Here is a 15,041-nt window from a genome sequence, read left to right as displayed (position 1 = left end):
ATGTGGGTTTTTAGTGATGTCAGGCATGTAAGAAAATAGAATGAAATGTCAAAACAAGGAGAAAACAAGGTTATGGTAATGCATTAGAGAAGAACGACGGCAGCCATTTCTTTCCAAACCAAACCCAGACTCATTTTCTATCTCAGTCTTTAGCAGTTTGATAAATGTTGTATGAAATCAGCATAAAAAGCAATCTATTACAATTCAGTCCAGCCAACCCCGAGCAGGCCTGCTGCATATGCCACACTGTATTTGTTTCTGACCATGGAAATAGGATTATGATATTTTCTACCTCAAATTTCTCAGCATAACTGTTTTTCATAGCTCCAAATGTTTGACTGCAAAGGACTTACGTCCGTCTTCATTCGGGTGACCTCCTAAGACATTTGAATCTGACAGTGCCTGGCTGAAAGAGAGAAAGCATCCTTTTCTGCCTGTGCAGTGCTCACCTTGCTATCTACCTCAGATGCTACTCCATTTACATTTGCATCCTGTAAGCTTGGTGCTCTACCAGCTTGTAACAGTGGGAGCTCTAGAAGCATTTTTTTTTGGTCACATATATAGAGCCATTACCATTTATATTCATATCCGTGCAGTAAAAAACATACATCAGAGTTGGTAGTTGTCATTAAAAGTATTAAAACACTTGAATAAACCACTGGTGCTAATGACTAAACCAGTGTTTGTTTTCTATCATATATAATTGTCTTGCTGCATGCTATGCTCAATGTTCTTCCTCTTTCTATACATTGAATTTCATGACTAGACACTATCAAAGCTTGAGATACTAACTAAAAGATGTCAAATGCAACGCGTAATTTAGAACCGCATGCCTTAAACCTATGGCGACTGTTTGGAGACACCCCTTCTAGGTCGCACCCCTAGTCTGCGGCAGGACAAGAATCTACAGGTTTGCACGTGCGTCTCCGTCACTTATTTTGTCACAGAGCATACATCATCTGCTCTGGGTGTCCCAGATTAATTTTGTTAGGATGGAGCAATTATCTCTTCCTTTCTGATTGACCTCTTTGTAAATGAAGTGCAGTAAAGTTGGATAATTTTTCATGGATCTTTCACCTCTTAATTGATTCTGCCTATTGCTTCTAAAAGAACAAAGTCATAAAAGAGATTTAAACAAGTAAAGATCGGCCCATTGCAGTTCCAATTGACAGGCCCCGAGAAGCAAGATCTTGATAGTGTTCTCCCCTTTACCCTATTACTTGGATCAGTTGGTTAGAACTGTTAATGATTCTCGTGAATCAATGTCTTTTCTAGGTACGTCTAATTTACTGCATTGGTAGATAAATACAGATGTTTTCTGGATAGCTCTGCCTTATTCCACCGGATTGCTTGTCTGAATCAAATTTGCTTCAATTCGTCACCAACAAAGCAAGAAATAAAATAATCAACATTTACTCTCTCTTTCAGTAGGAAAGAGAATGGTTCTTTCTGTTGCAGAATCGGAACAACCAAACGCTAATCAATGTAAAGACCATCTTCTCCTGCTGTCAAGGTGCTGCCAGGATGTACATTCTGGAACTCAACGGGCATGCATGGGTGAGATGGAAAGTGCATAGAAACTGGAGCTGGCAAGAACTGTGCTCCACTAATACCTGGGTCAGTGTGCTTATTAGCATCCTGGTTACCCATTTGTACAATTCGTTCACACACAAACAGGTTATGTGGGTCTCTACTCTTGGGCTTTTCATTGTCTGAAATGCAGTGCGCCTCCACAAAGCTTTTATTTTAGTAACAGTAATGGTTTGGCCATTGGCTCCGCAAGAACAGATTAATGACTCACACACCAAAGCTGTCTGTACATCGGAAAGTAATCACGGAGATAACTGGTTTGGACAAAATAAAGATTAACAAAAGGCACCTTCTGAATTAATTCATATTAAAAACTCTTGGTGCATTTCAATTACTAGAATAGTAATGAACTTGTTATTTTAATTACTTTTAATTGTTTGGAAACTTCAGAAACAGATTCCCCATTCAACAGATATCTACCAAAGATTATATCCTGAAATTTTGTTTTCTTGCACATTTCATTTAGGTCCTTAAGTGAACATGGTTTTTGTATCTTTTTTTCTTAGAAGAAAGAAGAGGTAGGCACATTTTAGTGAAGGCAACTTTCTATTTATCACTTAACTGATTTATTATTATTACTACCAAAAATGGAGTGATTATTTCTTTATAAATATTCTTTTATGGAATTTAGTTCAATTGGCTAGTGCCTGGACTCAAGAAAATTTCAACAGCAAATTGAAAGAGCTTTCATGAAGGGCCATACGTAGCATAAGAATTCCTGTACATAATGCTGTCATTATAGACTGTGTACGGGTATCGATCCAAGATTTATTTAAAGGAAGTGGTTCAAAGTTAAATAAGTCACAAATTTAATTCTCTAAAACATAGTTATAAAAATATTGCATGAGAATGTATGTACAGCACTTACTTCTTAATCGTGTGCAAATTACTAGATTAAAATCGCCAAGAATATGACAAACGTTTTAAGCTTAGAAACAGAAACAAAAATTCCTAACTAATTCATATAGAGTTATATGGCAGCATCACAGAATAGCCTGCATAGCTCATTATATAAGTAATCAGCTTGTCTTGAGTATAGAACACACACAGCATGACTACAGGTCAGTTGGCCTTGTACCACGGCTCTCACTAAACAAGTTCAAAATTTTAGAGAAGGAAAATCACGAAAACATGTAAATATCTACAACTCTCACATTTTGCCTGGTACCCAAAGGACCAGATGCCTTATTTAACCTCATGTTCATAGAAAAAATATTTTCTTTCAAAATAATGTGAAATCCAATTATTTCACATACGAATAGTTATATTAATGAGCATGGTCTGCTAGAACATTCCATAGGCTCACTTAAAGAAGCTATTTTCCTACAGTTGAAGGGACTAAAAAATTCCCCAGTAAAGCCCAACAGGGCTCAGCTTTGCCAAGATTTCACTTTGGGGCTTAGAGATTGCGGTTTTTCATCTATGTATTCTTACAGCCTGTCCTCATGTGAGAGGAAGGAGGGGGGAGGGGTGAAAGGGCACGTACTAGGGTCACTTATTATATCATGGATTGTGAGGAACCAGACTACTGGAAGACATCATTTCCTCTCTCCTCCACGTGCAGCCCATCACTTGATATGGACACATTGGGGGTCAAAGAGTCAACATAAGCACGTAGAAAGGGTAGAGATCCCAGCTCTTCTGCTGTCGATAACATAGGTTTGCTTATGCGTGTATGCTTTAAGAAATTAACATACTTTCTAAATGATTTTATTGGTTTTTTGTAGTTGCAAATTTTCATACTTAGTGGTGAACTAATTATATTTTATGAAGATTGCTGAATTTAATGTTACTCTGACCAGTTAAGGGTCTAGAAACAGAAGATGTATTTTCTTAATAGCATGTTTCCTTTAAATCTAAACCAAGGTTTAGATTTCCAGGAAATAATAAAATGTATCAACTTAAACGGAACAAATTCATTTTATGTATCAGCTATGTAAGTTGATTTGTGTCCGTTTTAAATCATAGAAAAGACGATTTGGGTTGATTTTTGAGAAAATTATTCCTAGTTGAATCACATTAATTCATGTGAATAAGGCTATTTCTGAAAGTTAAAAATAAAGGCTCATGCTAGCATCTTTTTAGTATAGCTTTGCTTATGTATTATGCTGTATCATATGATGTTACCAATGTACTTAATTTGGAACATTACATTAAAAAACATGCAAATCAAACTAAAGGGATCCATGAAATAAATCTTAGAGTGAGAAATCAGATCTGGGAATTGAGAAACATAAAATTAATTAAAATAAAATATGTAATTCTATTTTTCCTTAAAGAGAGAGAATGAAATGGCAACCAGAGATAATAATGTTTATCATAATTAACTCTCAAAGGTATTTTGTCATTAATGTCCACCAGACATTAATAGATCCCCTTCTTGTGAATAGTTCATACTTTACTTAACCATGAGAATTCCCGTGCTGTGAATTCTACAGCTAAGAGATTTAAGAAACAAACTTTGATATAATCATATGCACCCTATTGAAAGTTCTCAGGTAATCAGTATAATAAGTTGCAACAATATAGGTCAAACAATTTACTGGTCATCCTTTAAAGTCACATTCTTAAATTCAATGTTTTATCTGTAAAGATTCACAAAATCATTCAAACTTTTAATGGTACGATATGAGTTCTAAGGAAGCTATTCACTAACATACAATCAAACTCATAATACGTGAGAGAAAAGACACTTAAGATACCAATGGAAGTTATTGTGTCTGCCAGACGCCGACTGATGCCCAGATATGTCCTCCTGCCCTCAGAAAATAATCTGCTTCATAGTCTTTGGCTTTTTCAGAATTAATTTAGAGAGGTATTTATGGCACTCTATCTGGAGTTGCCAAATAATGACAAAAAGAGATAAAGCCCAAACTGGCCGTCTCTTGTTACCAAAGGAAGCATCCAGTCCTGGGTTTAGGTCACGCCTAATATACCCGTTAGCCAAAGGGGTTCCATGGGAACCCCCAAATAACCCAGGCAATTGCCAAGACTAAAAGGTAATCTCCACAGTCTTACGGCAAGGACCACAGCTGAACGCAATATCCAAAGAACTTGTTGAACATGGAGCTGTAGCCCTGGTGACCCCTGAGTGTTCACGGTGGGCGGGGGAAGGGGTCTCTGCTCCCTGTGCCTTCTTGGGGCACTTTTACTTCCCATTGTTCGTTTTGTCCAGTTCCAGTGTGTTAGCTTTTATTTTATCTTATATTTTATTATAATCCCTTAGAAGCCTAAGGGATAATAATGAATGAGAGACAGAAATGAATGCTCGGGGAGGTGGAGAGAAAAATGGATAGAATACAGGGAAGAGAAACTGTGAGTAGGATATATTATGTGAGGGCGCGAATCAATTTTCAATAAAAGGGGCAAATCAGCTACAACTAATATGTAAATGTGTTATGAAAAATACACAAAAATTTATACTCCATCAACAACAACAACATGTTTACTCCTAAGCCTAGCACTTCTTGCTACATCAGGTCTGATTTCCCAACACATGGCTCCACGAAGCCCATCAGGGAAATCTTTACCGACCCAGCCCAGATCATCTTTTCTCTAAACACAGCCTGAACTTTGCTCCCTTATATATATTTTTTTACCATGATTTAATTTTATGTAATGGATGTTGTGATGTGGTGGTCACAGTCCCCTTGGTGAAGGACAAAAGAAATTATTTTACCAGATGCTGAGATAGCTGCCAAGAAGCAGAACTCACTTTCCTGCTTTCATCAGAATTTTTTTTTTTTGGTCTGAAAAATGATATTCCTTCCTAGTGAAACTTACAGTCAATATCTGGGAGAAACTGAAGTGTAAAATTCATTTCAATAAAGGATAACATGGAAGCTCATTAAATGGGGACCATCCCCTGGAGACGGAAGATTCCAACATGACTGCATCACAGTTCAATTTCCCAGCTGCCCACTTTTGTTTGCTCTCCTCTTCCGGGGCTGTCTAATCTCAAGCCCACCCCTAATCAAGCTCCTAACACTGAACACCACCACGCTGCCTGCTTCTTAGTAAACCCGATTAGGGAAATAATCCATTACTTACTTCTTCATAAAGTTTCAGTTTTTTTATCTGAACTCCTTCCCATTGCTTCCCAGAACACTATAGCAGTCCGTGGACTATATTTTTTAAAAGTATGATGTATATACACACATTCCACACCACAGGTCCATATGCAGTTGTCATTTAAACAGGTACTAGGGCATGAAAATTAGCAAAGAAAGGAGGGGTAGGGCAAGCTCTTAGCATGCTGATTGCTTTCAGATTCAGCTGAAGACCACAAAGAACTTCTTATAAGCCTACTGCAATGTTCGCCAAACTTCATAATCGGGTGCAGGGCCACTTTTAGGACTGTTGATAACCTAGTCCTTAGCGACATCTACTAAATATCGACTGCACAGCATCTTTCAACAGAGTCAGTTGAGAAAAGCTCCAATTTCTGAAACTCCTTCCAGTAATAAGATTTTTTTCTGGTGGTTTTAGAAATGCCTGGCGTCTCCAACTGACTTCCTGACACGCATTTTTCAGAACATATTAACTGTAACAAAAGCTGACTAAGGAAGGTATTTCAATTATCAGTTAAAAAAAATTGAAAGCATGTATTAGGCTAAGCTACAAGTTCATAATTATCATTTTTCTGAAATACTCATTAAATTGGCCAAGTATGTGTTACAAAATATGGACAGTTGCAGGATTCCACATCTACTGATCAACTAAAATACAGCAATGCAAAATTCAAAAAGCAAAATTAAGACATTTCAAACATCTTTTTGTGGTGTTTTGAATAAAAATAGTTCCCCATAAGCCCACAGGGAATGGTACCACTAAGGTGGTATGGCCTTGTTGGAGTAGGTGTGGTTTCCTTGGAAGAGATATATCACTAAGGGGTGGGTTTTGAGGTCTCAGAAGCTCAAATCAGTTCATTTCCTGAAGGTCTAGACGTAGAACTCGCAGCTTCTTCTTCGCCGCCATGACTGCCTGTGTGCTGCCAGGCTTCCCAATATGACTACGATGGACTAAAACTGTGCGATTGTAAGCCACCCCTAATCATTTTCATTTATAGGACTTGCCATGGTCATGGTCTCAGAAATAAAAACCCTAACTAAGGCAATCGAATTCTATGCAGTAAAAAAAATTGCTTAAGCAACGTACAACAGTACAACAACCACATTCACTATCTTTATCATCATAGAGAACATGGTCATAGGAAATACTATCCAGTATCTCGACAGTAGTTTCGCACTCCTCCTTCAGAGCTTTCGACAAAACGGTTCGAAGTACGGCGGTTTAAAACTGGCTTAGAATGCAGCCACCCTTCCTCTCCCTGCCAGAACTGTGGGGCTATTAATAACTAGAGATGTCATTTAACAGGTAGCAATAGAAGTAAGCAAAAGCTAAATAATCAAAATGCTGGCAAAATAAAAATCCATATCATGATGTCAACTAAATACTCAAGCAAAACCACTAACTAATACCGTCCAACATTCTGAAGTCAGTAAGAACTCGCGGCACATACCTGCTTGACCAGTGGTGATGCTAACGGCTGCAAAAAGCCTCTGGGATCTGCTTAAGTCTGAAACTCCATTTACAGCTTCAACTTCGAACGTGTAATTTGCATGGGCAAGCAGGTCCATGACAGTGACATAGTTATCCTCTAATCCCGTCTGCTGGGGCATGTATCCAATGTTACTTCCGCATGGTACACATTCTCCCTGCTCCCAGCTGCACCGCTTACACAATATTCTGTAGGTGACATCGTTTCTTCCTCCGTTGTCAGCTGGAGGACTCCACTCCAAACTTACAGTCGTTTGATTGATGTTGAAAATAAGGTTCTGTGGTGCAGAGGGAGGCCCTTTGGAAGCCAAAAATAAATAAACAAGTAGGCAAAAAGGAAGAAGACAAATAAATGCAGACAAAATGAACACTAGCATCTATGTAGAATATGAAAGTAGAATATGGCTAACATGATTTCTTTCACATAAGCACTGAATTGTAGTTACTAGAGAAGCTACACGAGCCCCCTGCGATGACTTCACTTGACAATAGGTTTTATTTATTTTCTGTTTAATGAGCAGGGTAAGGACTGCCTTGCTATTTTTGCCACAGTGATTCACAGCGTTTCTTCTAAGAAATTAAGAAAGTTAAAAAGGAAAAACGTTATATGATTGTTTAAATGGTTTTTCCTTGAGCCATATTACAGTAAACACACTGATTTCACTCATAATATGCTCAAGAGTTATTGATAGCAATGACTGGGTCTGTTTTCTATTTGGTCCTCTCAAATAATCATCAATTTTGAGGCACCAACATGTAAGACTGGTCATTGTTTATCACCAAGATTTCAATTCAGAAAACACTACTACATTTGACTTACAGTATGACAAATAATTTACAATGATTTCTGAGAAATAGCATCTGTAAAATGTTAGTGAATGCCTCTTAAATGTGGCAAGATAAAGTTATCCTAACATTACTACCTAACTGAATCTACTTATGGAAAAATTTACAAGTTTCAAATGTAAGGCCTGCTTGTGTGATGCTCCCTTGAGTGCTACCAATGAACGGCAAGGAGATCTAAGCCGTTCTTCCTGTGGCTTGAACTTACTCGTGCATGCGACGTATGGTGGGTCAGAAGGAGCTCTGTAGTACCCGTCTTCACATTCACACCTCGATGATCCTTCTCGGTCAGAGAAACTGTGGGTTGGACAACGAGAACACTGAAGGTCCTGAGAGGAAGATTTGTAGAACCTGCGGCCACAGGCTGAGGGGAGAGAGGGAGCGCAGAGTAAGAAGTGGGCCAGTATTGCTATGTCTGGGGATATTCAGGAAAAATGAGAGATTGTATTTCTTTTGTAAAAAAAAAATGCACAGGGGGAAAGCCATGATACATTTTACAACAGAATAATACAAACACACAATAGAGAAAACTTGTGCTTGCAGCTGGGCTAAGCACAATGCTAATTAGAACACTGAAGAGTCGGATAATGGACTCAAGTCAAAACGGAGCACCTTTACGCCAACATCTGAACTGCACACCAGAACTGAATAATGATACACAAACTTTCATCTGCATATGGCCGAAAAGCTTTGCTCCCAATTTCCAGGGACTCCAAGCTCCAAGTAGAACATACGACAGTTACTCAGCAGGCTTCTCTCCATGATATAACCATTTTTATTAAAAGGAATACTTAAATACTAAGTGAAGGAGATGGCCAATCATTACAGAGAAAGTCCGATATGACCTGGAGCGGATGGTGCTCCAGGTCTGGGCTGGGGGAAGTTGAATGCTGTAGGCAGTGAGCAGAGAGTCAAAGATGCTTCAGTTACTTCCCAAGGTGGTTACTGCAACTCACTCAGAACCCACTGCGTGAGGATCCCACACCTCATCTAACATTCTCAGATATTTTATATGCTCATATTTATCTTTAATTCAAATTTTGCAACTTGAATTTTTTATTTCAGCATTGTTACTATTATTTAAGAGTACTCTAAACATATTAAACAGAATTACTTATACTTATTAAAATAAAACATAAGTACTTTAAGTTCTATTGAAAAACAGCTATCTCTCTAAAGAAGAGTTAATGATTATATTGTATTCAAACCTATTTTAAAATTTTAAATTTAAAGGGGGGGGGCGTCTGTCATTCTGTGTAGTCCTGTATACCTCTGAACTCATGATGTAGACCAGAGTGGCCTTGAGTTTATAGATATCATCCTGACTTCCAAGTGCTGGGAAAAAAGGGCATGTGCCACCACACCCAGCTCTAAAGTTTTAATCTCTTACTTGAAGGTCTAGTTCGCTCTCCCCATGTACTATTCAGAAAAAAAACTTTCAAATTTAACTCCATGGATAGTGGAAAGTGGAAAGTATAGTACTGGGTTGGCATATTTCCAAAAAGTTGGAGTCATTCTTTGCTTCTGTTTACATGCTCGGTATTTTATATATAGCTTTAGTTTTTTTGAAGGCTCATTATTATTTAGCTTTCAAGAAATTAGGACTGTTTACAAACTAGGCGTATAACATAACACGCATTTAATTTGTACATGCACTACCTTATGATAGACAATCAAGGACGCCCCCATGATCTCGTAAATATAACACTACTGCCCTCAGAAGCTGACCCTTTAAACTGTGTTATCCATTTTACACAAGTGGAAAATGGGGACAATCATATGAGACAAAGACACACAATTGCAGCCTTACGTATTCTCGGCAGCAATTATGGCACACGAGGTACAGAGAAAACAGGCAGCTCCAATACAATGTCACAGCAAAATTAGCGACACATGCAGATTTGATCTTGCCCTAGCAAAGATATTCACTGGCATGATAGAGTCTAGTTTAAACTTCTCAGCCCCACTTCACACAAAATCGTTACTTTATCCATATCCACTGTATCTTGTTCCTTCTGTACACAAGGATAAAAGAATTCATGAGAGAGGACAAAGAAGGGCTTGCTTCTTGAAACAGCAAGGCTTAGAAATGTCAGAGGGAGTTTCTTCATATCACTGATATCATTTACTTTTAACAGACAGTAGTGGAGGGCGAAAGCAGGACGAGAACCACAATAGCACTGCGATTTGATATTTAGCAGGTACAGAGTTCAGGCAGCAAGCTAAGGCTAACGACTGGAATCCTTCTGGGTTTTTCTCCCATGTTGCTAACCCCATCAGCCTCCAAATTAGAAAGCGAGCTTCCTAATGAACACGCACGGTGCTGGGAATGCATCTATCATATGTAATGTTGAGAAATTTCAGCCTTTCTGCTCATCTCTCACATTGCATTAAATTGTGTTTCCCTTTTAACAGATGGGAAAACAGATTTGAAGCAAAAGTAACCTGAATTCTTCAAATAATTCCACTTGCCTAAGTTAAAACTGGATTTAGAATACAGGTTTGCACACATAAAACCGTATGCTGTTCACTACAGGAGTTCCTTTTTCCGGCTGGCTCTCAAGAATTTTACTTCCTCTAAGTAATTTTGCAATTTTCAGTAGATATTTATTATCTTTTTATGCACTGCTACTAAGTTACTACCTATTGTTTTGGTTTAGAAGTCTGTGTAACAAATCTCCAATACATTTTAATGAAAGATATTAAGTAGACCATCTCAATTTCACTAAGAATTCTGGCACACAATTATGGAATGAATTCATGGCTATAATTAAATAAGGGTGATACAAGAAAAATGTTCCTAATTTTTTTCCTTCGAAGTAATATTTGGTTGTAGTGCAGGTAACATTGAAAATTATAAGTTGTAACAAGCAAGTTTATTTAACCTCACAGGAAACTAGCAATTTAGAGTTATTAAAAGTAAGTACCAATTCTTTAGAAGATGGATATTAAAATAAAAGCAGGAGCATGTAAAAAGCAGAACCTTTATATCTTGAGATAACAGTGAGCAAGTGGGTGGTAAAATCCTTGGGAAGGAAGTAACAGATGTTCTTAAAATTAGAAACCGAGATAAGCTATCTATGCAAAATAGCTAAAGTCAAATACTCGATGAGATAAACTTATAAAGTGGCCTAATCTAGAATTGAACATGAAACAGAATTTAGTCCCCCAACTACTACAAAATGTCTGCACAGGGACTCTGGCAACTTTTCGCTCTGAAAATACAGGTGGTTTTCTAAAATGCACTAGGAGAAGACTTGGGAGGTAAACACATGCAAATGCACAAAGGTACATTTTCTGTACATGGAAGTGTGGTTTCTATAAGAAAAACTTATAGGAACTGTGGAATAACCACTGCGAATTTTCTTCTTTTGTTTTATCTCTAAATTTGACCCATGAAGCTTGAACTCAAAGCAACCATTAATGGCATTCTATCCTATGGAAAAATAAATTGCAATAAGCAACATCAAAATTTTAGGTCCTTCCTGTTTAAGCGGTCACATTTTGTAATTGAACATTGGTTGAAAAGGAGCATAGTGTTGCACTCATGGAGAATGGTTATGTATTTAATTGTCTATATAAAAATAAATTCTCACCTATGACTTTAACAATAATTTTCTGTGTTATATCGCAAAGCCCTGAATTTGATTCTTTTGATTGGTCTTTCCATCCTCGAGACCTTAATGAAAAAATAAATTTACTATCCTAATTCAACTTTTTTTTGCTAAGTGAGTTTTGCTTATTTTGTCTGTTCCTTAAACAGAAAAGCAGATGAAGAAAGAGTCTAGGTGTGCTCCCTATACTAGACTACAAGAATTGTCTGTAATATCGACAACATTTCATGATAGCATACAGTAAGAGCTGTTGCTTGCTGCTGTGAAATAACTGGACTTTAACATTCAATTATTTTTAATGACAATGTATCCTTCTATATAGTAGACTTATTCAAATTATATTTACAACTCAAATTCATTAACAAAGCACAAAAAGCCAGTCCGGTTTACCACTTATAAAATAATTATGCAAGAAAAGCATTAATGGACCTAACCTCCAAATACAAAAATAGTCAGGACAGTTGATTCTGAAGCCCTGTATTTGGGTCTACTTCTGCATTCCTACAAATCACATTACCACAGTTGCCGTCCCGGGATTCCAGGTGTTAGAGCAATGAGGGCCCTGGCCTCTGAGTTGATTTCTGTCTAATGCAGTCAGCAGAACAATCGGAGCTCTGTTTGAAAGAATGCATGCTCTAAATGAACATTCCTTAAGTCCGCACGAAACCACTAAGCATTGTTCACTCTGCTCCAGGCTAAGCAATAAGCTAAAATGGCTCCTCTCCCTTCTTCACCTGTGTCCAAACACCAAGACTGGATTTGGTTCTTTTAGTTTATAACCCATAGAGGTAAACCCGGGGAATGGCCTATCTAATTATTTAGTGCATAAGCAAGACTGGAACAATGGAAGTACAAATGGACATGTCAAAGTGGATAGGGGAAAATTCTGGTATCCCACCCATAGACAAGGAACTACGAGAAGGTAAAAGATGGCTGCTAAGAGAAAGATCAGCCTTTCCCAGGGATGAGCATCCTTATTGATTATCCACGCCTAGTTATCAGCCTTGAACATACCACCAACAGAACTAGATTTGACAGGTTATATTTAGATAAAGCTCTCTCTCTCTCTCTCTCTCTCTCTCTCTCTCTCTCTCTCTGTGTGTGTGTGTGTGTGTGTGTGTGTGTGTGTGTGTGTGTGTGTGAATAAAAATAAAATCAAAGAAAGTTACTAACTTGAGGGTTCAGTGGGAGGAACTGAGGTAGGGTACATGAGAGGAAGGGAAGGAAGAAATGGGAAGAAATGCAATTCTATTTTGCAAGACATATTGAAATAAATAAATGAACAAACAAACACACAAAGATCCTCTTTATACAATCCACCGAACTTAAGGATCCTCTGTAGACAGGAAAGACTTCCTGCTTGAGAGTGGGGACATCCACCTATACAGGCACACTTGACATTTTCCTTGACATTTTGAGTAGAAATCCATATCTTGTTTGGAGACTCATGCTGACTGTACATTAGGAGAGTTTTGAAAGACTCGGTTGCCTTGAATAACAGTTATTAAATCATGATTGGGTCCTAGATATTTTTTCTAAAAGTGGAGAGTAATTTAGCACACTGCTACATATTGACTTCAGGCTTCTATGCACACATCTGCACACACACATGCATATACCACAAAGAAAATTGAAAATCATAATGGATTTCATGTATGGCAGTTTCACGTACATCACAATCTTTGCTCATACTGGACATTTATGCGTTTGAAAGTAAATCGCATATTCATGGCCAGTATTCTGAAGGTCCTAAGTTGTTCCTTAAATTATAGATGTCCGTGTAGGATGAACAACAAAAAAGTAACCTTATCTCAAATTGTAAGATCATGTTTTGAAATAAGAAGATACACAAGCCATGAGGCTTTAAAAAATATTACATAATTAAAACACACCTATTAGCCAATCAAAACCGGAGATAAATAACTACTGTAAAACTAAAACACATTTAAGGAAATCACAAAAAATATTTCTTTACAGAAGATAAATAAAGGTTCATAGGTGCATAAAAGGATGTAGAAAAGCACTGGTCATTATAGAAGACAATATCAAAGGCATACGAGACACAGCGACATTGAAGAAGATGGCTACAGTTGAAAAAGCTATTTAAAAGGAGAGCTGGAAAAAGGCATGAGGGTGGGAAAATCACATGGGAGGGGCACTGGAGGAGCTGAAGGGGGTCTGGAGTAGATATAATCGGGTATAACATTACCACAGGATAAATAAAAGCAAAACGAAGTATTTCAAAACCACCAGGCGAAAATTAGCAATAAAACAGAGAAAGGGGAACTAGAGTGAGTGGCTCTACTGTGGCCATGAGGATGTGACAGCTCTTCAAGTGGGTGAACATTGTTGCCTTGAAATGTAATGGGATATAACGTATTTATCAAAAAAACCCAAAAAAAACAAAAAAACTAAAAAACGAACAAACAAAAAACCCCCAAAAACCTAAATACTGACACAGGACAATACAAATAACATGACACATGTAGGAACAAAGTTACTGACTATAACATATGTGAATCCATTTATATGAAATATCCAAAGCAGAACGTATCTATTCACAGATGCAGATTTATGGTCACCAGGAGGAGCAATAGGCAGAAGCAAGTGCTGCTCGTGGGAAGGGCTTCCTGGTGATGGTGATGTCAACCACCTAAGAGCAATGTGCAGGGGCTACGACTACCCTGCAAACTGAAATTCTGACCTTCTACAGTTACTCTATACGACCTACGGACTGAATTGCATAATAGCTTTAATAATAAAATCCAACACTAATATAGCTTCGTATCTAAATGTTCCAGCAGGGAAACTTCAGGAAAAATACAAAGATTTAACTGGTCATATAAATTTTTTTCAACAAATATAGTCTGTATGCAAACATTTATAGAGAATTTATATGTAAGGAATTACTAGCAAACCACTAAAAACTTCCATTTTCGACGTTTTTCCCCACATGCTCATTCACTGTGCAGTCTACAGTGGCATAGCATAGGTCTTATATGCACAGAAACTGATGGTGTAAAAGAAATGATTAACAATCCAAATTCAGAGTTATGATTTTATATTTTTAATTCAAGTTTTTGCTCATTTGTTCTGCTACGGTGTCTTATATAGGCCAAACTTGTCTCAAACACATGGAACAGTAGAGGCTGGCGCAGCGTCAAACTTCCAGTCGTCTGTGTCTACTTTTGCTGGCCTCAATCATGAACTACAATGTCTGACTGCAGGAGCAACCTTAAATACGTCAGGTATCAGGTTCTGAGTGAGGAACTGACCTCCTCACGCACAGTCTCCCTGTTTCCCTTGTTACCTAGTGAGGCAGAGGTCGTTTGCTTCCCCTGCATCATCCCCAACTCCCTGTGTGCTAATTGAATAAAACTGGATTCTTCTTCCTCAGGTCCTACTCCATTTCTAGACCTGTGATTTTTAAGCACA

The 15,041-nt window shown here is 37.8% G+C and overlaps 1 protein-coding gene across 6 annotated transcripts in view; it reads right to left on the bottom strand.

The window, feature by feature from the left end:
• Window positions 1–15,041, bottom strand: part of Epha7 (Eph receptor A7) — a 159,855-nt gene that overhangs the window by 86,152 nt on the left and 58,662 nt on the right. For all 6 annotated transcript variants that reach the window (XR_015687494.1, NM_134331.2, XM_087660216.1 and 3 more), the window contains 2 exon segments: window positions 8,201–8,356; window positions 7,112–7,447 (listed from right to left, as the gene is read on the bottom strand). Coding sequence is in view for 5 of the 6 variants with exons in the window: in NM_134331.2 (NP_599158.1) it covers window positions 7,112–7,447; window positions 8,201–8,356 (492 nt within the window). In the remaining variant the exon portion in view is untranslated.

This window comes from Rattus norvegicus, chromosome 5 (genome assembly GCF_021556685.1).
Source record: "Rattus norvegicus strain SHRSP/BbbUtx chromosome 5, alternate assembly SHRSP_T2T, whole genome shotgun sequence".
In the NCBI taxonomy this organism is placed as follows: domain Eukaryota; kingdom Metazoa; phylum Chordata; class Mammalia; order Rodentia; family Muridae; genus Rattus; species Rattus norvegicus.
The sequence above is the reverse complement of the archived record's forward strand: the minus strand, read 5'-3'. Positions and strand labels throughout refer to the sequence as shown.